Here is a 23,633-nt window from a genome sequence, read left to right as displayed (position 1 = left end):
TAGAGATTGCTTATAACTCAGCACATGCTAACACTGCTAAATGATGTGAAAGGTCAAAAGGTTGGGGCATTATTCATAGTTGTGAACTAGCTTTGAAAGACGTGCTCCCCACCAAAAGAAATAGGAACATATGTCCCTAGATAACAGAGAGATATAATGAAGCTTGTCTTCTGCATTCTTGTACCATGTTTGGCTTTTCCTGGATAAGCCACGACCTTCCATCAGCTAATGTTTATTTATTCTCTTTCACAAGACTGTGTCCTAGCCAAAACCACATACAAATCATAGGATTCTTGTAGCAGTGCTACATAACAAATGTTTTGGGACTCCTCTGAATGTATGTTTCGTCCTTACAGAATGTTTCATGTAATGGATTTATGTATTTTCAATCTGCATTATTTTTATTTGTAGAACCGTGGGTCTACGCAAAGAAGAGGCCCAGTACATGAAATCTTTCACCACAGAGGTACCAAATCAATTCTAATAGGCATCAGTAATAATAACAAACTGTTTACCTGTATCTATGCTATGCAACCCTATAAGAAGCCTGTTTTTTGTTTCAGCGTGAACTCTTAAAGACAGTGGCGGAGGAACAGAAAGATGAGCCCCAATCCATATTTAATTATGTATACACAGTGGAGCAGCTCTAACAGGAAATACTGAGACACCTGCCTCAGAATATCCTATGGTGCAGTGGCTAGGGCACCCTCCTGGGTGGGGAAAAGCCAAGTTCAAATCCCTTCTTCACATCAGGCAGAGCAGAGAATTGACCTGGGTCTCCCACATCATGACTGAGTGCTCTAGCCACTGGCTAAAAGATATAAAGGTGCTGGGGAGACAGCGCTACCTCTTCCTCTGGGGTGTTATGTGCCGGACCCAATCTGGTAGGCAGCTTCTGAGAACACCTATCAGATCCGGCCCCACAGGTAAGATAGGCAGAACACCTGGTCTGAGGATCACGCTGGGGCTTACGTGTGAGCTACATGCAGGCATTTAGACTGAAGTGGCTGTGCACCTGCCCAGTGGCAGATTTGTAAGCGCCTAAGGGACTTTACCTGTGAAAATCCAGGTCCCTAGGACTTTAGGCACCTACAGTGTTAGGTGGCAATTGAGGGGGAGGGTTTGCATATGTAAATTTTGAATTTTAGCACCTCAAGTGACAGCGAGGTGTCCAAATCCCTTTGTGGATCTTGCCCAGGAGTTGGTGGAAGCTCTCTGAACCATGGCCCCACCCTCACACCATCCCCTCCTCCAAGGCTTTGCCCCCATGCTGCCCCTTCTTCCTGAGCCCTCGCACCACCACTTCCCCTCAAGGCCCTGGCCCCGTGCCACCTCTTTCCCCCAAGACCCCTCCCCCGCTCACTCCTCTCCGCCCCTCTCCCCCATCACTTGCCCTTATGGCCGGTAAAAAGTAGGAGGGCCTTATCTAGCCTTACCTGCCTTATAGGGATCCCATGATCCTTCTTAGGCAACTGTACTACTGAGGCGGTGGGTGTAGACTCATTGCTTCTAGATATCTATCTCAGTCCATTTTTCTTCACTTGTCCCCATATTAAGTATCTTCTTCCACCCTTTACAACCCTCCTATCCCTTTGGCCATTTTTGTCTATTTGATTGTTTTACAGGCTGACACTTTACTTTAAATGGATGTTATTATGCGGTATAGAGGCCCAGTGAATACTACAGTAACTCCTTGCTTAATGATGTAGTTATGTTGCTGAAAAATGCGACTTTAAGCAAAATGATGTTAAGCGAATCCAATTTCCCCATAAGAATTAATGTAAATGGGGGGGTTAGGTTCCAAGGAAATTTTTTTCACCAGACAAAAAACTATATATTATATAGATATACACACAGTATATGTTTTAAATGAACAATTTAATACTATTCACAGCTATGATGATTGTGACGCTTGGTTGAGGTGGTGAAGTTAGAGGGTGGAAGAGGGAGGGATATTTCCCAGGGAATGCCTTGCTGCTAAGTGATGAACTAGCACTTGGCTGAGCCCTTAAGGGTTAACACATTGTTGTTAATGTAGCCTCTCACACGGGGCAGCACGAACATGAGGGAGGGGAGACAGCATAGCAGACAGAGACAAACACACACCTTGTGTGTGGGAGAGAGAGAGAGATGCACACTGCCCCTTTAAGTAAGCTGACCCACTCTTAAGTGCATTGTCTTTTTAAGTGGATCAGGAAGTTGAGACAGCAGCTGCTGCCCCAAGCTCTCTATGTCTCTCTCCATCTGTTTCCCCTCCCTGCTCTATATGGAGAAGGGGTAAGCGGGGTGCAGTAGCAGGGGGGAGGGGGACACCCTGACATTAGCTCCCCCTTTCCCCCCTGCACAGCAAGCAGGAGTCTCTGGGAGCAGCTCCAAGGCAGAGGGCAGGGGCAGCACATGGCAGTGGGGGGAAGGACAGCTGAACTGCCTGGCAATTGATAGCCTGCTGGGCGGCTGCAGCACAGGGAACTTAGGGGAGCGGGGAGCTGATAGGGGGCTGCTGGTCCACCCTGGTTACAGCCCCCACTAGCTAGCTGCACCGGGCTGCTCTTCCTGCAAGCAGTGGACAAAGCAGGCAGAGCTGCCAAATGACGTTAGAAGGGAGCATTGCACAACTTTAAATGAGCATGTTCCCTAATTGATCAGCAACGTAACAACGAGACAGAGTTAACCGGGACGACTTCAAGTGAGGAGTTACTGTATTTCAGATATCACATTAATAATATGAATGTATTATTATTATTAATTATTATTATGTCTGGCTGTACCGGAAATTGCCATATATTCATGAGCTGAAATTATCTGAAATTGTTATTCTGTCACTGACTAATTAAATAATGTTGCTTTAGCTGTAGTGCCTGCAGATCCAGTGTACTCTAAGTGAGATTTCCTTTTCCTTTTACTATACCAGAGTTCACAAGAAACAGGATGCACCATCCTATTAAGATACCTGAAGATTCCTTTCCTTTAAATTAGCATTACTTTTGTGTAAGGAACGAGCTGCATGTCAGTGTGTGACTGCATGGAACGTTTTATTCTTGTATTTCAGTGTTTACAGAGGATGAACAGCTATGTACATTTCCCTTTCGGTATGGTGGAAGGATGTACCACACATGTATATCAAATCTATTTTCTCAAAAGAAATGGTAAGTCAGCTTTGCAAAGAAATATTCAGTGCTTTATTTTAAATTAAAATGAGTAGGTATCTGATCATTAGTCTTGTTTTTACCATAAATCTTTATGGGCCCAATCCAACACCCACTGAAGTCAAAAGAAAGACTCCCACAGATGTCAGTGAGCATTGGCTCAGGCCCTGTATACAGAAAGAGATGGGGCAATGCCAGTGTCTTAAGGCACAAAGAATGCACAAAAGTAGTGCAGAAGAATTATGCGTCATCGCACAAAAAGAATGCAGAAGAATTATTCACCATGGGTCATACATATTCTTTCCTTGATTCATATATGGGAATTCCAGTTCAGATCATTGGCAATTCCTTGTGCGGTATAAGTGGAGAATATGACCTGTAGACGAACGGACTCATCCCTGCAGTGCCTCCTGCTGGTGACTTCTGGGAATTAGCTCATTCCAGCTCTGGAATGCCCTCTGCAGGCCTCTCGGTGATCCGCTTGCCCTCTGGCCCCGTGTCCCTCCCAGGACTCCAGTTACCTGTTAGCTGGGGCGCTGCCCCCAAGCAGTAACCCCTTTCTCTCAGGGTCTTCCCTCCCGGGGAAACCCCCACTCACTGGTCCCACCTCATCTCAGTATAAGGCTACTGCCAGTCATTATCTAGCCCCACGCCCTGGGGCAGACTACAGTATCAGCCTACTCATCACTGGCAAACAGACAAAAGTTTCACCGGCAAAAGCACCGGTATGGACAGCGCTATGTCGGTGGGAAAGTGCCTCTGGGTGTCATAGCTACCGCCACTCGTTGGGGGTGGGTTAATTATGCCAGCAGGAGAGCTCTCCCCTGATGGTGTAGAGCGGCTACACAGGAGAACTTGCAGTTGCACAGCTGTGCTGTTGTAAGGGCTGTAGTCTAGACATGGCCTTAGTTTACTACCAGACACAAGAAGTGGGTATAAGAAGACAAAATAGGGAGTGGACTAGGAAGTACAGGGGTATGACCATCTTTTTGCCTATAGATGATTCGTAAGTGGCAGATTTAAGGGTGTAGGTAAATGTGATAATGTTACAGAATGTGTTTGTAAATAGATACACAGTAGAAGGCAGGTTCTAGCCCTTAGATTTTATTTTGGACAAGTGCCTTTTTTCATGATTGACATAAGTGTTTCTTTGACTGCATATCTATTGTGGGTGTAAAGTGCTAGTGTAGTGTAGGCACCATAGGACAGTCTCATGTGGATTCATTTAAACTAGTGTTGTTGTAACTGTGTCGGTCCCAGGATATTAGACAAAGTGGGTGAGGTAATATATTTAATTGGACTAACTTCCGTTGGTGAGAGAGACAAGCTATCCATTGTTGAAGCTGATTGTGATGTTCAGGAAGTTGAGGCTAGTGTGGGAGTGTTCCAGAGAGAAATGCACCATGAAACCAATGATATACCTGAGATACATTGATGATATTTTCAGCCTCTGGACAAACAACTTAAACTCCCTCACAGATTTCCACCACAATTTTAACACCCACTCCCTGTCCATTAAACTCTGTCTGGAATGTTCCCGCACCAGCATCAACTTCTTGGATACCACAATCAGCTTAAATAATGGAACCTTACGAATGACTGTACAAGAAACCCATGAATCACCACACCTACCTTCATAGATCCAGTAACCATCCCAAAGATACCAATGAATCTGTTATCTACAGCCAGGGGCTCTGATACCACAGAATAAGCGCCCAAGAGAAAGTTTGGGATATACACCTTAACACACTTAAAACCACCTTCACCAAACAAGAACACTCCACCAGAAAAGTAGATTGCATCATGGAATGGGCCACCAAAATACCTTGAGAGAACTTGCTTCAATACATAAATAAAACTCCCTCTGGCCGCACACCCCTTGTTGTCATCTACCACCTCACTCTGGAACCCATACTGGGAATCATCACACAACTACAACCCATATTCGATGGGGACCCCATCTTGCAAGAAATCATTCCTGAAACAACCCCCCCGCCCAACCTTTCTAAACTCATCATCGAAGCGAGCTCTCTACAGACCAGGACACACCAACTCAAAGCGGCACCAGATCCTGTCAGAACAACAGATGCAAAACCTGCCGAAATACCTCCTCTGCACCAATGATCAACACCTGCCACAACACACCTTTCAAGATCCATGGGTGCTACAAATGCTTATCACAACATGTGGTGTACCTCACTCAGTGACTAAATGTCCCAATAACAACTACGTGGGTGAAACCAGACAATCACTACGCTCTTGAATGAACTTACACAGGAAAATGATAAAAGTCAAGAACACCCTATCACCTGTGGGTGAACACTTTTCACAAAGTGATCACTCTATATCTGACCTATCCGTCCTCATCCTCAAAGGAAACCTGCATAACACTTTCAAAAGATGACCCTGGGAGCTTAAATTCATAACTCTTAAGACCATGATTTTTAGTGTCTAGCAAAAAGACACTGGATTTATGGCTTATTACAACAGTTTGTAACGCACTAGCCCCCCTTTTTGTCATATAACTGCAGAGATGTTAATGGGCCACTTCAACTTGAATTGTCCCTTAGAATATGTGCTAGCTCCTTGTACCACACTATCTGTTCGGTCTTATATCTAGCTGTGACGCTCTGATTACTTTTTCCAGACCCGAGGAAGAGCTCTGTGTAGCTCAAAAAAGCTTGTCTCTCTCATCAACAAAAGTTGGCCCAATAAAAGATATTACCTCTCCCATCTTGTCTCTCATTTAAACTAGGTAATTCAAGCTAGGAGGTCACTTCTGATTATCCTGATTATCCACAGGTAAATAGCTGATGAGAAAGGCACCAATGAAACAATATTTCAAGAGTATCTTAATTCAATATAATGTGAGCAATTTGCTTTCTTGAAACCTGCAATCTAAATGAGCCAACACACTACAGATTGATCTTTAGGCCCATTTCAGTTTATTTCATGTTCAGGAGGATTCTTAACTATCCCTGAAATCCTCCATATATATCTTTAACTAACTATGCCGTAGAAATTGAAAAAGAGCCAGTGTGTGGGATCCAGGGTTGGAGCACACTTGAGAGCTGACCTTGGGTGGCTTTCATTTGTGCTTCCTGTTTTCAAATACAGTTTACAAGTTGGCAGATAAGAGAGGAGGTAGTTGTAGCTGCCTGATTTTGACAAGTCATGTCTGTTTCATCTTTATCTCTGACCTTTCTAGCGAACATATGCTCTTCGCTCATAAGCTAAAAGCAACCTGACATGTCTTCAGAGATCTTGATGCCAGAAAACTAGCACTGCATAACAAAGAGAGAGCTGCCTTGTGCATTGTTTTTGTTAGCTTATGTGCGTATGAGTCTGCGCTGCACAGGAGTCATCTATGATAATGGACTTAAGATGACTCTGCTGACTGGTGAGCAGATAAGACTTCACTTTCTGCCTGCTCTTTTTGAGGTGGCTTATATTGGAAGGGACATTATCAGGGACTGTCATTGTGGCTGGCCCCTGCTCAGCAGTTTGGCACAACCTGGCCCTTTATATAGCACTTGACAGACTAAAACAGATTGGCTAGCAGCACATTGTTCTGCTGATTTAAAGCTTTCTAGATACATTGCTTACCCTGAGGGCTTTCCTATTTAATACCTCTTTGAAGTGTTGTTGTGGCCGTTTTGGTCCCAGGACATTGCTAGACACTAAAAATCATGAACTCAGTAAAGACACTGAATTTATGGCTCATTATAACAGTCTGTAACCCACTATCCCTCCGTTGTCCTGTGACTGTAGAGGTGTTAATGTCCACTTCACCTTGAATGGTCTCTTGTAACATGTGTTAACTTATTGGTTTAACAATCTGTTCCACCTTGTGACTCTCTGGGATGTCTACACTGCAATGTAAGTCCAGGGTCAGTTGAAGTCGAGTTAGCAGACCCTGGGTTTGTTTACCTAGTGCTTGAGAGTTTACACTCATTTGTAATCCCAGGTTAGGAATTGTTGGACCTTGGGTCCCAGCCTGGGGCACCAGCATCTATACTGCATTATGAGGGCATAAGTCAAACCATCCATATCCCAGACTTCCTAGCACACTCACAAAACGTGGCTGCTCTAGCCCTTTTGTTCCTGGAGCAATGTGGGAAAACTTGACTGTCCACCAAACACGACTGTCTAGATGACAAAGAAAGTCAGCTGGTGGGGTTGTGGAATACTTTTGGCAGACTCCCATAGCATGAGTCCAATGGGGCTGTAACTACACTGCAAAGCAATAAGGCTTTAACCTTGGGTCCTGGCTTGACTCACACTCGGATCCTCCACCCCTGTGGTCTCCTAGAACACTGGGTCTGAGTCCTAGGTTAGCGTGATTTGTGTGTAGACAGAAGGGGGATTATGTTTGAGCCTGAGTTCGAACCCAGGGTTTTACATTGCAGTGTAGAAATATCCTTTGAATACCTTTCCCAGATCTGAAGAAGAGCTCTGAGTAGCTTGAAAGCTTGTTTCTTTCACCAACAGAAGTTGGTCCAATAAAAGATATTGTCAGGGAGCAGACCAAGCCCCCACTGTAGTTCACTAGTTGCTCAACATGCACCATACCTGCAGCTATGCTTGCCCTTGTTCCAGCCCTGCTCCTGCTTGCTCCAGCCCTTGTTCTAGCCCTGCTCCAGACTGCTTCCAGTCCCTCTGCTCTGCTCCAGCTCCTGTTTCCCTCTACCTCAGACTTCTGGTTTTGACCCACCCTGTGGCTTATGACTCCAGTTGACCCTCCAGTTCTGGATTCAGCTTCTATGTCTCCAGCACTGATCTCTGGCTTACAACTCTGGTTTCCCCTCCCCCCACTCTGACATTTGGCTTTCTGCCCCTCTGGTACTGATCCTTGACTCATTTCCTGGACTCCATCCACGCTTGACCCAGGTCTAATCTGTAGGTTGAACTCTTCTCTTCACCATTAGGCTTGACCACCTATGACTTGGTTGGCAATAAATATTACCTCACCCACCTTATCTCGCTATTTAAAAGCTGATATATTAGTGCCTGATCCAAAACCCATTCAAGTCGGTAGAGGAGTCTGTGACGGGTTCCGTTACAGAGACCTCCTTGGGACTGTCAACTGATGTGCTGGAATTACCTCTGAGCCCATTTTCCACTGCCAGCTTGGGACTCCAGAACCCTGTCTTGTTGAGCCAGACACGCTAGCCTACTGCAACACAGACCCAGGTCTGGTTCATGCCCCCAAAGCTGCAGGCTTTAACCAAAAACGGTTCAGCAAGTCACCTATCTCCAGCATCCAAACACCCAGTTCCCAATGGGATCCAAACCCCAAATAAATTTGCTTTACCCTGTATAAGCGTTATACAGGGTAAACTCATAAAATGTCCCCCCTCTATAACAATGATAGAGAGATATGCACAGCTGTTTGCTCCCCCAGGTATTAGTCACTTACTCTGGGTTTAAACAAAAGTGATTTTATTAAGTATAAAAAGTAGGATTTAAGTGATTGCAAGTAATAACAGACAGAACAAAGTAAGTTACCAAGAAAAATAAAGCAAAACATGCTAGTCTAAGCCTAATACCGTAAGAAACTGAATACAGGTAAACCTCATCCTCAGAGATGTTCCAAAAAGCTTCTTTCACAGATTACACTCCTTCCTAGTCTGGGCCCAATCTAGAAACCATGACCTATGAGTGAAGATTGGAAAAAATTGGGTTTGTTTAGTCTGGAAAAGAGAAGACTGAGAGGGGACACAATAACTGTTTTCAAGTACATAAAAGGTTGTTGCAAGGAGGAGGGAAAAGAATTGTTCTTCTTAACCTGAGAGGATAGGACAAGAAGCAATGGTCTTAAATTGCAGCAAGGGAGGTTTAGGTTGGACATTAGGAAAAACTTCCTAACTGTCACAATAGTTAAGCACTGGAATAAATTGCCTAGGAAGGTTGTGGAATCTCCATAATTGGAGCTATTTAAGATCAGGTTAGTCAAATACCTGCCAGGAATGGTCTAGATAAGCGGTTCTCAAACTTTAGCAAACCGAGGACCCCCATTTTAATTTTAAAATTTTGGGGGACCCCAAACCAACACCCCCACTCAGTCCTTGCTCTGCCCACTTCCTCGAGGCCACACCACGGCTCACTCCATCCCCCCTCCCTCTGTCACTCACTTTCTCCCACCCTCACTCACTTTGACCAGGCTGGTGCAGGGGGTTGGGGTGCAGGAGCAGGTGTGGGCTCTGGGAGGGAGTTTGGGTGCTGGAGGGGATGCAGGGTGTGGGCTCTGGGCTGGGAGTTTGGGTGCGGGAGAGAGTGGGGTGTGGGCTCTGGGCTGGGAGTTTGGGTGCGGGATGGAATGGGAGGAATTTGGGTTCTGAAGCAGGCTTAGGGCTGGGGCAGGAGTGAGGGGTGTGGAGGGGATGACAGAGGGAGTTTGGGTGCGGGAAGGGGTGTGGGATCTGGGAGGGAGCTTGGGTGCAGGCTCTGGGCTGGGGCAGGGGGTTGTGGTGTGGGAAGGGGTAAGGGGGGTGACACTTACCTCAGGCAGCTCCCAAACGTGACTGGCACATCCCTCTGGCAGCGGTTCCTAGGCATGAGGCCAGGGGGTCTCTGCATGCTGCCCCTGCCCACAGATGCTGCCCCCTCAGCTCCCATTGGCCATATCTCCAGCCAATGGGAGCTGCAGAGTCGGCGCTTGGGCTGGGGGCAGCGCACGGAGATTCCCTGCACCCCCCAGGCCGCAGGGACGTGCTGGCCACTTCCAGAAGCAGTGCGGACCCAGGGTCCCCACTCCTTGCCCTCTCTCCCAGCGCCTGCTTCAGTTGTTCCCCGACGTGAAGCAGGCGCTGGGAGGGAGGACAAGATGTTGAGGGAGGGAAAGGGTGGGGAGGAGTTGATCAGCAGGGCCCACAGATCCTCTGAAGTACCTCGGGACCCTCAGGGGTTTGCGGACTCCAGTTTGAGAAATGCTGGTCTAGATAATACTTAGTCCTGCCATGAGTGCAGGGCATTGAACTAGATGACCTCTTGAGGTCCTTTCCAGTCCTTTGATTGTATGAAAAGCACCTTTCTTTATAACACTCCACTGTCATGCTGTTATTCTGTAGTGATACTCCCTCTACAGATAATATTTATTATGATACATCAGAATAGGGTAGAAAGGATGGCCAAGGGCACAAGGGCCAGTGCTTTGTCTGGTTTGGGCTGTGGATAACCTGAGTTCAGTTCTCAGCTCAGCTGCAAACTTCCTGCGTGACCTTGGATAAATGACTTAATCTATGCTGTGCCTTCATGCCCTGCCTGTAAAATATGGATAATACTTCCCTGCCTCACAGAGGCTGAAATCCATTAGAAAGTGAAAAGCACTCAAGTAAAGGAGGCAGCATTTGACCCTTTCTGTTGCAAAGAGTTGAGATTCTGTCGGTGAATCTGGAAATCACCTTTAGTTCCTCATTTGTAATTATTCCTGTCTGGGTGGCTAAAAAGTGGAAATACTTTAAGGAACAGAAAATAAAGCACATTTGCCATAGAAAGCAGAGAAAAGTCCCTTTGTGGACAACTTCAAAAAGGTTACTTTCAAGACGCAAAAATGGGTTAGGCCCTATTTTAATTATGATGAATAAAGCCAGCCTTAATGTGTTTTTTTAGATATTTATTTTTGTCTTTTTTTTAAACCTTAGTAATATCAGGAATGCCAAGTCAGGATTTCCCTGGTTTTGCTGGAGGACTTGTTGGGGAGGTCTCAGCTGTCAGTTCCACATCTGTTCATATCCTATCTTTAAGTGAAGGGAGGTGAGGGGATGGTATCTGTCACAAAGATCTTTTTTATCCCCAGTGTTTTTTCCCCAGGAGCTTGAATTAAATTGATGCTAATTAATTTTAAAAAGGATAATCTCACAAGGTAGAGTAGGATGATAAATGTGTAATGGGAATTTATAGAGCAACAACAAGAAGGAAGTTAATATAGGTGCCTTTGGGTATGATAAAGTAAATTAACTATGGTAGCCTGCAGTGGCCCTAAGTCTGTACTGTGCTCATGAGCAGCTTCGTCAGCTAATTCATTCTTCAGACCTATGATGGGGTTTACAAACCCCTCACTAGAGGCAAGGCTGAAGCAGTACTGGGCTAGGAAAGCTTTGTCCCTCGGGCTCAGCTGAGCAATGCTCCTGGGGAAAGGAACATAGCCCAACAATGGGAAGCTACCAAAAAGAAGGCTGACCCTGCTGAACCTGTTTAGGGGGTCTCTGACACATTGAACTGAAAAGAGACTACGGCAGCAGACCCTAGCCACTAGGCCTGCTGACCAGACAGAGCACCCTTCTATGAGACCCTATTAAAAAAAACTTGTCATTCATCATTTTCTGGGGTCAGATCCTGCCCTTTCTTTGAGCCATGCATAGAGGGTCTTTGTGAGGATCACCACTTCCATGTGATAGATGGGAGGTAAGTGGTTTTTGTGGCACGGTCCCACCCCCGAACATGGCAGGCCAGGCAGAAGAGATGCTAATTGTCCCCACTCTGGCATCATGTAACCTTCAACTAAGGTGAGAGAGGTCAGAATGCTCAACTTGAAGACCCTCAGTGATTCCTCCAGCAAAACCAGGGCTGACAAGACTTGGCATTCTCAATGTTTCCACAGTAAAAAGCAAGCAGAAAATAAAACAACTTTAAGGGGGGAAAAATTAAAACACCCACAACAATTTTTTTCAGGTCTTCTTTATTAATCACATCTGTTTAATTGCCTTTTGCAGATCACCCCTAAGTATTACTGTCCTTACTACTGCTGTAATTAACATAAATAAAATATCAGCTCTTAATAGTTTATACTAAGTGGTTTTGAAGGATGTTCTTGTCTCGGATGGTGCAGGGTTGTTTACAAAGCTGCATTAAACTACACTATTAATTCTTTCAGGTGTTCAACCACACATAACTATGATCGCGACAGGAAGTGGGGTTATTGTGCTTCTGCGTCCAAAGACCATGTAGGTAAGGCAAGTAATTAATGACACCAGCAACAAGCATCTGAAAAGCACAATTGCCCTGCAATATCCAGTATTTTGTTGTTATTATTATTAGATGGTGATTTATTATCTATCCATCCAGTGTGCATGATGCTTTATAGACAAGTAAAAGGTAAATCCCCTGTTCTGGGGATCTCACAATCAAGGTTGGACAAGACACAGGGAAGTGGAAGTAGGGGAAGGATGAGATTTCCACAGAATAAGGAACTTATTAAGTTATTTCTTGTGCAGTGTGCACACTAGAGGCCAGATCTTCAGCTGGTGTAGCTACACTGATGTCTGTATAGCTACACTGATTTACAGCAACTGAGGATCTGGGTCTTTCTCTATTTTAAAAATACTAAAATATGAACTATTCATAGAATAGTGTTGGATTTAAACTTTTTTTCTGGAGTCTGGATCAGTGCTGGAAAGTGAAACCTGTTATTTGTCCATCACCCTAGCGCACTCTGTTCCCATGTATGTTTTCAGTACCCCATGCCGTGAAATTAAAGCCTGAGCCCCATTCTTTGGTTAAATGTCAGTGCTATTCCTGTGCATAGGGAAAATCCTACTCACTATAGGTGAGGCCCAACTTCATCTCATATTGCCAGGCATGCAAAACAGTATCTTTCTGGGGAAGGGATATGGCTGAATCCTGGACTCACTCCCATATAACATATTCTGCATCAGTCACCAGCTCTAGGTCTGGAGGGAGCAGCAGCATGTTTAGGAATATCCAGGTATGGAAGTGACGTAACTGCTAGACTGCCAAAAGGCTGTATAGCAGAATACAGTGTATTTCCCTTTGGGCTTTCACATGCTCCATGCTCAACATCTCCCCTGCCTCCCTTTCTTAGCTACCCAAGATTTAGCAGATAGGAGGAAAGCAAGTCCTGCATGCGGTATTTGGGCATACAAAGAAGGCACATGAGTAGTCCTGGCAAATTAAGGCCCTAAGTGTAGTCGTGCTACGGGAGCACTGAATTTGTGAGGTTGTTAGCACTGCACACTGAGCTTATGTAATGGAACTGTTTCATTTGGTGAGTTATGGAATTAAAACAATCTTTCTAATAATAGCAGTGGCCAAAGTAAACTGCATCAAGCAACCTTTTCATTGTAATCTATCTGTGTTATTCCATTGGCATCTGGCACAGTAGGAGCCATTTCTGAAGGAAGGAATAGTGCCTTGTGCTCTGTTTTTACAGGAATCTCCTTATTTTAATTTATGTGCCCAGGACTAGCCTTCTGTACAAACAAGTGACCATTTGGGGGGTATCTTTTTATTTATGGTATTTGTATGGCCCCTGTTATAGTAGTATCACATCCTTAGTGTATTTATGGGGAACCGAGGTTCAGTGACTTATACAAGGTCTCAGAGGAGATTGTGGTGGAGCAGAGACTGGAAGTCACGTCTCCCTTGCCCTAGTGCTATAGCCACTAGACCATCCTTCCTCCTTGTTGAGTTGCACTTGTAGGTTGTTCCTGTTTCCCTACACCACATCTCTCAGATGATAAAACAGTTCTGGCTGTGTCTCTATTTTTTTTTGTTTGTTTGTAATTTCTTTTAAACAGTTGCATTTTTTAACAAATAAGGAAATATTTTCTTCCTCGTGCTAAACACACAGATACTCTGTCAGCTACTCCTTCCTCAATAATGTACAGAAAGAGAACAGAGCTTCAAAAATAGATTGTCTTATGAAGAATTCATTTGAAAAAAACAAGATGTTACTTTAGTGACTGCTTCAAAGCGGACGAGTAAATAGCAGCATTCATTGCAGAAGTAGCTTAAGAACAATGAAGAGGGTAGTCAGCGCAACATGGGCAGGATTTTCCCACAGATTTCATATAGCAAAGAGCAATAGTACTGCATGCACATAATTTTGATTGTCGGCATAAAATAGGAAGTAAAGGTCTGTGGTAAACTCTTTTAGGTGTAAGTTATTTTGGGCCCAGTTGGTTGCTTACTAATGTGGGGCTAGGTCTTGTGAAACTCTCTGCACCATTAATTCCCGGTGACTTAAAGACTGAGTTCTGGTCCAACTGAAATTCCAACCATTATATAAACTAGAAAAACAGTAAAAAAAAATTTTTTTTGCAAAAACACTTGATTTCATTGGAATTAGGTACCTAGGTACTTTTGAGAATCCTATTAGCAGGGGTGGCTCCAGGCCCCAGCACGCCAAGCACGTGCTTGGGGCGGCAAGCCGCGGGAGGCGCTCTGCTGGCGCCACGGGGGCGGCAGACAGGCTGCCTCTGGTGGTTTGCCTGTGGAGGGTCTGCTGGTCCCGCAGCTTCGGCGGACCTCCCGCAGGCAAGCCTGCAGCAGGTCCGCCGAAGCCGCGGGACCAGAGGACCCTTCGCAGGCAAACCGCCAGAGGCAGCCTACCTGCAGTGCTTGGGGCGGCAAAATCCCTAGAGCCACCCCTGCCTATTAGACACAAGTTTGCATCTTCAGGCACCTCAATACCTTTACAAATGTGGCCCTAAGTAAATTGCTGAGTGGTGGCTCTAGTATTGTGCTGGAAAGGGGCCAGTGTGCTGAGGGTGACCAGATAGCAAGTGTGAAAAATTGGGACACATTTGGAGGGTAATAGATGCCTATATAAGAAAAAGACCCAAATAGCGGGACTGCTCCTATAAAATCGGGACATCTGGTCACCCTAAGTGTGCCCTGTACCTTGTAGGGTTAAACCCAAAGGCAATACCAGATTTACAATGGCGCCGGGCCCACGGTCGAAAGGGGCCCCAGCCCGCTCTTCTCCATCCCCCGCTCTCCCCTGTGGGGTTAGAGAAGCTTGATGCTGCCGGCTGCTGCGGCTCCGTGGCAGTATCTGCCGGCAGCAACCTGGCTCCTCCCCCACCTTTTTCCCCCAGCGTGCTACGTTCCCTCCTCCCCTCCTTCCTGCCACCGATCAGCTGGATCCGCTGCTTGCTGGCAGGAGGAGGGGGAGGAGGAGGGAGCCTCAGCATGCTCGCAGCTCAGGGGAGGAGAAGAGGTGGGGGTGAGGCCTTGGGGAAGGGCTGGAATTGGGGCATACCCCCTCCAGCTCCCTGCGTAAGCACCCCCATGACCCTAGCTCACACCCCCAGCCCCCTGCCCACCCTGACCGCTGCATCCCCTCACACACACCCAGCCTCCTGCACCCCCCTCACATACCCCAAGCCCCCTGCCCTGACTCCTGCAGCCCCCCCCACACCCAGCCCCCTGCACCGCCTCACACACATCCAGCCCCCTGTCCTGACCCCTGCACTCCCCTCACACCTCCCCAGCCCTGACCCCTTCACCCCCCACACCGCCCCAACCCTGACTCCTGCATCCCCCCTCACGCCCCCCCAGCCCCTGCCCTGAATCCTGCACCCCCTTCACACACACACTGGGTCCCGGATGGCAGCTGAGTGAATGGAACCCCAGGCTGGCAGCAGGCTCAGCGGTGGCTGGGATCCACAGCCTGCCATTAAAAAAAAAAAAAATCAGCTCACGTGCCACCTTTGGCACGCGTGTCAAAGGTTGAGGACCTCTGTTCTAGTGTATACAGTGTAGTTTATGGTAATTTTCACTATACGCGATTTTCCTCTTACACGCTGATCTTAGACCCTAACCCCCGTGTAAGATGTGACTCCACTGTATTCATTTTTGAAAATTTATAATAAGCGATTCTCCGGGGGGTGGGGGTGGGGCACAAGGTGGAAGTTTCGCCTAGGGTGCAAAATATCCTTGCACCGGCCCTGGATACTGTGTCAGCTGATCCCCACAGTCTCCAACCTACCTGGGCAGTACAGCAGACATGGCCCTGCCCACTAGCTCCTCTCCACTCCCTAGCCCACCCATCACTTCCCCCGCCCCCTTAAGGCTTAGCCCTCTTACTTTTAAAAATTATTGCTTGCCCCTCTCCCCCCCTCAGGCTTTTCTGGCAGCCCGGTTGCCAGGTATCCAGTTTTAGCCTGGAAACTCCAGTAGAAAATGGGACCTGAGTGTCCGGTTAGCAGTGCTGACTGAAAACTAAATGCCCGGTTATAGGAGTAACCACATTAGCCTCCGCTCCTCCCACTCCCAACACCCACTCCAGAGGGCTGGAAGAGAACCTGTCCTGCTGCTGTGGGAGGAGGGGCAGCTCAGTGCAGAGAGAGACAAAGAGAATGGGTTAGAACCAGGTAGGTACCTGCTTTATGTGGGCAGGGGCAGGGGGAGATCCTGTTTACCCCCTCCCCAGCCCTGCTGCGCTTGCAGTTTACCCCTGACCCCTCCCTTGCTCCAGAGACCAACCCTAGCTCCTGCCCCACTGTGCTTTTACCCTGGCCCCTTTTACAATCATTCCACAGGGGGCCCACAAATATGTTTGATACCGGGCCCACAAAAAGTTAATCCGGCCCTGCCCAAAGGTCTAACCCAAAGCTCACCAAAGTCAATGGAGTTTTATCATTGATTTCAATAGATCTTGGATCAAGTTTCAAGAAAGGAGAGTACTAGATACCAACTTTGTTCAGGGGCACATAAAAACAGAACGATATGGAAAGATGTACCAAGATCTTGTAAGTTGACTATAAAGAGAGGGGAGTTCTCAGATCAGAAACATGTACTAGCTAGTTAAATTCCTGGAGAAGAGCCATCTCAGTATGGTGAAAAGTGTCCAAACCAAATTGAAAGTAGTCCAGGAAGTTGGGTGATGTGGTCAGACAGCTGAGAGCAGGTGACTCACTACTTCAGCAGGGCTCTGGAGAAGTTGAACTCAAGATGGTTGTTAGCAATTGTGAAAGGATTCAAGTGAGGGTTTTCTCACAAAGGAGGGATGATATCCTGGGATGGCTTTAGGCACAGATTGGATGGGCAGCTGCTTTGGGCACCATGTTTACCAGGAACCCATAACTCTGGGAAGAGTTCCAGGCAGGAAGAAACAATCTGGCCAGAATACTCCTGTGCTGTAGGAGCACATCCCTGATGTGGAAGTTGCAGGAGGACCTGGGCTGGCCAAAAGATAAATAGTGAAGCAGAGGGGAGAAGAGATGAGGATGCCGAGGGAAGACAGATGGGAAGTGACCCAGAATGGTGGAAGGGAATATGATGAGGGGTTCCAATGAAAGAAAGAAGGACAGAGCTAGGGTTTCTGCTTTGCTGACTTAGGGATGGTACCAAAAATGATTTGCCATGTGCTCCACTATACTGAGGGATGGCCCAGGGAGAGAGTAGAAGTTTGAAAATTACAGGAATATGTAGTGATGAAACACTATATAATATAGATATTTCATAACTATAAAATGGAAGAAGCAGCAGCATAGTCATTATGTTTACATGCTTTCTTTTGATGTTCTCCTTGGGTGTGACTACCAGTATATGTACACAGGCCTAGATACTGATCTTAGTTACACCATTGTAAATCTGGAGCAAATGCCTTGACTTCAGTGGAATTACTCCAGATTTACACCAATACAGTGAATTTTAGAATCTGGCCTCAAGTGCTTTGTTTCTGACTCTTTATGTGTGGGAATATTTTTACATGTTGGATTGTCTACTTGGCAGAATCAGCATGTTGGCAGCCCAGCACCCTGCTCAAAAAACAGTTCAATGGTGTAATTCTGCATTGTCCTCATGGCAGAATTTGGCTAGGAAGCATTAGATAGAGAATTCAAATGTAGGCAAAATATTGGGCCAGCCTCTCAGCTGGATCAATTGGCCTCAGTGGAGAGACGCTGGTTTATACCAATTGATGAGTTAACTCAATGTTTTTTAACTAGTGTAATCCCATTAAACAGTATAACTTTATATGGTGCTTTGTCATGTAAAAGGCAGCCTCCATCAATCGACTTCATGGGGACTGAGAGCAGTGGTGCCAGTTCAAATATTTCAGGGGCGAAGGGAATTCCAGTTCCTCTCCCAGGTCTCCTTTAGCTGGGGAGTCTGCCCTCCCTCTTACCACCATAGTTCATGAGCGGGTGCCCCCAGGAGTTGAGTTCTCAGCCTGACTCCCGTGCCTGGCACTGCGGAGGGACAGACTCTCCATGCGCTGCGTCACAACACCATTTGAGTTGGTGGTGTTACCTTGTGCGCCAGATTGCAACGCCACTTGCTGAAATCTGGCTTGGCTGCCCCTCCCACTTGACAACACCCCTCCCACTTGACACCACTGACTGGGAGGTAGTGCTGACAGGATTTTTTCATGTTTTTTAAAAATACTTTCAGAGAATAGGAAACTTGATAGTTGACTAGTTTGATGCAGTTTGTTCTGACTTAATTTGATCTGCTCCTTCTCTTCCTGTTAGGAAATTCTGCATCATCCCATTTATCTTAGTCTTAGAATGCACCAGAGTCTACTATCAGGAATGTATAATTTATATAATCTAAAGTAGAGACATAATCCCACTTCGTTATGTTGCTACGTAAAATACACAGGGCATTAATTTGGGCAAATGAGAGCGTCAGACTTTTTTTTTTTTATCACTAGTGTAAAGGAATAGCTCCATCTTGTGGACATTTGTCCCATATCCTCACATGATACCTGCTGGCTTGACTTGACTTTTCAATATTGTGAATAATGATCATGTGTCAAATTTTGCTTCAGTTATATCATTATGAACCCATTTATTTCAGTGGAGGAGAAGAATTCAGCTCACTGAGTTGTATAGTTTTATAGATGAAGATAACTCTAGTTATTGTGCAATTAAAAAAGGAACAGTTGAGTAAACATTGTTTTAGTGAGATCAAATGGTGATATTAAGCCACAAGGCATCTGAATGCAAAGTGTTACTATACTGCATAACTAGTCAATGTCTGACAAAACAAAGATTGAGCTGTCTGGCAGTTATTAACAATAACTTATTAATAGATTTCTCAGATTATTGTGCAAAGCACCCATGCAAAAATGGAGGGACCTGTTCCGTTGCCTATGATCATAGCTCTTATCACTGCGCATGTCCTGAGGCATTCACAGGAAAAGACTGCAAAATTGGTAAGTGCCTTATTTAATGAGCAATGGATATTAGAGGTAGAGGACTTGTCCAGCTTTGTTAGTGAAAAGGTAATGTTGTTGTGATGTCAGAGAACACTAAGACGTGAATGTTTGTGTAGGCTGGTTTCCAAGTGATTATGATAGACAATCTGGTACTGACAGGACAGCTGAAAATAGCTTAATTATATGGTTATAAATTCAAACCTGATCTGAACCACCATTAAAGTATTAGGCTAAGAGACATACAATAAGACTCTTCCCCCCGACTCCCGCACTCAGATTTTGAGATTAGCATACATGCCTAGAAAAGAATAATTATATTATATAGCACTTAGGGTAGAGAGACATGACAAGCAAAAGAATTTTAGGTAAGGCACTATATCCCAGTGTATGTGCACATGTGCCCATTAGGGATCTTACCATGCTCTCAGTGATTTTACATCAGTGTAATTCCATTGACTTCCCTTGAGTTACTCCAGGTTTACACCAGGGAAAGTGGGAGTTATTAGACGATAAGGCTCTTGTCATACTATTGCACCAGTTTTACAACAGCATACAGTGCTGGTGCAGACGAAGCAATTGCTTAGGGCCCCAAGAGACTCAAGGGGCCTGGCCCCGTATTCACTTTTTTAGTATGTGTTGTGGAGGTGGGGCAAAAATATTCGTGCTTAGGGCCCAAATGGGTAGCGCTGCCTTTGGCACAATAACTCCACTGAGGTCAATGGTGTTGCTCCTGATTCTCGCAGGATAAGAACAGAATAAGGTTCCATAAAAGCTCTCGTTTCTCTTTGCTGTTCAATGAAATTCTTTTCCTGCTGCTCTGGAGCCACCTAATGGGATGTGTACAATGTGTACGGTACCGGCTGGGGCACCAGAGTAGCTGCCTCCATTACAGCCTTCATCTGTAAGAACCATTCTGCTAAACTAACAGCTATGAACAATACATAAAAGTGGGATCAAGGTCGTATTTTACTCTGGTTTTTCTTCTTTACTTTTTGTGAATTAACCATTGGGGGCTTGCGGAATGGTGCCACTGTCTTGTTCACAGGAGCATATGACATTTTAAAAGCAGGAGAAGCCATCCGACCTCTTTATTTATTTCTAATTTATTCTACTATTAGTCATAGCACCTATCACCATGGTGGCTAGATGCTTCCATTACAAAGGTTAAAGCGCAAATTGTTTGATTAGCACATGAGCCTGGTTCCACAAAGGGACTTGGGCATTGCAGCACTGAGTGTTGGGATGTGTAACTTTTAGACATCTAGAAAAATCACTGGAACAACAATGCGATTCACAAAGCCTGAGTAAGGTGCCTAGGCTCCTTATACAATGAATGGGGAGAGATGGGTGCCTAAGTATGAGATCCACAAAAGCAAGTATTTTAGCCAAGGACCTGCCAGAGCTAGCCAATGGGAGTTGCCAGCAAGAAGGGTGTGTCCTAAGTCTCATCACTCACAGAATTAGACACCTAACTGCAAGCTGCAGGGAGGTGCATGTCTCTGTTGCAATCCACACCTGGGCCCCCCTCTCCTGGAGTCAGGCAGATAAAGTGCTAATCTGCTGCTTGCAAGCAGAGGCCATGCGTCACATTTCCACCCCATGAGTTGTTGCTTGGCTTGTACTGAGCATGCACACATGGACAGAGCATGCTCAGTAATATTTGCTGAAGCTGCTGCCCTCACTCTGCCCCCCCCCCCCATCAGCAGGCATGGGTCATTTCTGCTTGCAAGGATGCATTAGGTGCCTGCCTTGCTGTGCACAAAATAATTGGAGGAGGAGGGTAGAGCACTCACTTAGGATGTGGGAGACCCAGGTTCAGTTCTGATGGGCAGAGTGGATTTGAACCGCTCCAGAGTGTGTACCCTGTCCGCTGAACTACGGGATATTTTGATATTCCCTCAATCTTCCCTGTTGAAGCTGTTCCACTGTGGGTAACTAATTGAAGAGTCATTGGGCCAAAGAGAGCATGTGAGAATGTCTCCATAGCCTGGTGGTTGGGGCACCCACCTGGGAAATGGGAGATCCAGCCCCCCTGGTCCAATCACTCTTTAATTATTTCTCCAAAATGAAACAGCTACAACAGAAGAGATTGAGAGAGACCCCTATTAGAATGCCCATAGCTCAGTGGTTAGCGCACTCTCCTTGAAAGCGTGGAAGACCCCTGTTCAAATCCTCTCCCCTCATCAGGCAGAGGCGGGGATTGAACAGAGGGTCTCCCACATCCCAGGTGAGTGGCCTAACCACTGGGCTAAAAGCTAAATGGTGGGCACCGATGGTGGGTCCTCCTCTCACCAGATTTTGCATGGGCCCCAGTCTGGTAGGTGTGATCAGAGCATGCCTACTGGGTCGGACTCCACAGGCAAGAGAGGCAAGCAAACACCTGTCTTCTTCTCATTTGTGGATCACATTCGAGGACAAGGTGGGAGATAGGTGTCCAGGCACTTAGAATGAGGCAGCAGTGTGCATGAACTGAGGCAGAAACTTAGTTGTCCAGAGGACTTTTAAAGCAAAAATGTAGGTGGGTGAGTGAGTGTACGTGCCTACAGGGTTAGCTGGCAGCCAAGCAGGGATTTTGTGGATCGCAGTGGTACCTAAAACTGGGATTTAAATTTCTTTGTGGATCTAGGCCATACTTTCAAATAACATGGCTAGTTAACAAGAAAAGGGATCATTAGGGCATAACAAATCATTTGGTATCATTCTTTGTAACAAACCTTAGAAATCTTTTTTTATTTTATTTTAGGGAAGTGTTTTGATGAAAGTCGCTATGAGTACTTTGACACTGGCGAAAGTTGGGCAAGAATCCACAAAGGAGTAGTGGAAGAATGCACGTGTGTTAACAGCCGAATTGAATGCCAAAACACACGATACACAAGTATTACTCTGTGCTGTCCATAGCATAAGCATTATTTTGTTCTGTGTGTGTATATCTGCATGTAGTGGGCTAAATAAAAATAGTGATGCTGAAACTTGTGCTACAGTATTCTACATAGTGACCTGGCTCTTTCAACACACACACCCCGAAAGAAAAAAATATTTTTCCTTCTACTTATGGATAATGGACCTGATTCAGCCTGTGAGCATGTGCTTAAGTGCTTTATTGAATAAGGATGGACTTAAGCATGTGTTTTATTTTAAGCACATACTTAAGTGCTTTCAGGAACAGGGATGTGATCCTGAACTGGGGCCCATAAGAATAAACAATAGATTAAAGAATAATAATAACAAAATTACACCTCTATCCCAGAATCTCAAAGCAATTTACAAATATTAATTAAGCTTCACAGCACCCCAGCGAATTAGTTAAATATTGTCATCCCCATTTTACAGGTGTGGAAACTGAGACACAGAAGTTAAATGACTTTCCAAGCTCACATAGTAAGTCCATGGTAGAGCTGTGAATGTGTCCAGGAGCCAAAATCACCACTGGCATAACTTTTACCATAGGAATCCGGATTGCCAGTCACATGCTCTAACTACTTCACTAAGCTCCCTCTCTGTTGGTTTATTATAAAATATTACACAGCTCTCTAAAAACTTTTGCAATAGTGGGGAGCATATTACGAGCAGTAGTAATAATAATTACTGTTATTTGTTAAGCAACGATATTTGCAACAGAGGGGAAGCTATATTGATATTGACAGTAAAAGTAAACAGTGACCCAGATCTTCAGCTGATGTAAATCAGCATAGCTCTGTTGTCTATAATAGAACTATCTCTATTTGTACCAGCTGACGGTCTGGACCAGTGTGGAAATAGTAAAAAAAAACGGAAAAACCAATTCCAAAAGTATATATGGCAGAGAAGGAGATGCCTTAAGATGTTGTCACCATGATAAATATGATGGTCTCTACGTTCTTCTTGCTTTCATCCTCTCATGATGATTCCAACAAGATATGATGTGAAATTTGTTTAAGTGGGTTGCATTTTCTTGTACTTCAGAGATTCCAAGGCCAGAAAGGTCATTGTGATTAACTGACCTCCTCTATAACACTGGCAATAACACTTCCCTGAAAAAAAGTCTTAGAGGATATCTTTTAGAAAATCTTGATTTTAAAAATTGCTAGTGATGGAGAATCCATGACCCTGGGTAAATTATTCCAATGGTTAATTGTCCTCACTGTTAAAAATATATGCCTTATTTCCAGTCTCAGTTGTTTAGCTTCAACTTCCAGCCATTGGATTGTGTTGTACCTTTCTCTGCTTGACTGAAGAGCCCATTATCAAATATTAGTTCCCTATGTAGATACTTACAGACTGTAATCAAGTTACCCCTTAAACTTCTCTAAATAGATTGAGCTCTTTGAGTCTATCACTATACGGCATGTTTCTAATCCTTTAATCATTCTTGTGACCCTTTTCTGGACCCCCTTCAATTTATCAACAATTTATCCTTCTTGCATTATGGACACTAATTGAGTTTGATCTTCTATTTATGTTTGTAGGTTGCACCAGTAATCCATGTCTCCATGACAGTGCCTGTAGAATGATTGTCTTCACTGGGAAAACTATATGTGGTTGCAAAGAAAACTTTGTAGGAAAATATTGCAATATTGGTAAGTATAACAATGTGCCAG

At 45.2% G+C, this 23,633-nt stretch overlaps 1 protein-coding gene across 1 annotated transcript in view; it reads left to right on the top strand.

The window, feature by feature from the left end:
• The window catches only part of HGFAC (HGF activator), a 68,649-nt gene that overhangs the window by 1,457 nt on the left and 43,559 nt on the right, over positions 1 to 23,633 (top strand). Inside the window, exons 2-7 of the mRNA XM_039539233.1 lie at positions 412 to 466; positions 3,050 to 3,146; positions 12,022 to 12,095; positions 18,931 to 19,053; positions 21,800 to 21,931; positions 23,502 to 23,612. Of these exons, the coding sequence (XP_039395167.1) occupies positions 412 to 466; positions 3,050 to 3,146; positions 12,022 to 12,095; positions 18,931 to 19,053; positions 21,800 to 21,931; positions 23,502 to 23,612 (592 nt within the window). The remainder of the gene's footprint in view (positions 1 to 411; positions 467 to 3,049; positions 3,147 to 12,021; positions 12,096 to 18,930; positions 19,054 to 21,799; positions 21,932 to 23,501; positions 23,613 to 23,633) is intronic.

Source organism: Mauremys reevesii, linkage group 5 (genome assembly GCF_016161935.1).
Source record: "Mauremys reevesii isolate NIE-2019 linkage group 5, ASM1616193v1, whole genome shotgun sequence".
Taxonomy (NCBI): domain Eukaryota; kingdom Metazoa; phylum Chordata; order Testudines; family Geoemydidae; genus Mauremys; species Mauremys reevesii.
Note: the sequence above shows the minus strand (reverse complement) of the source record. Positions and strands in the feature narration are given on the sequence as shown.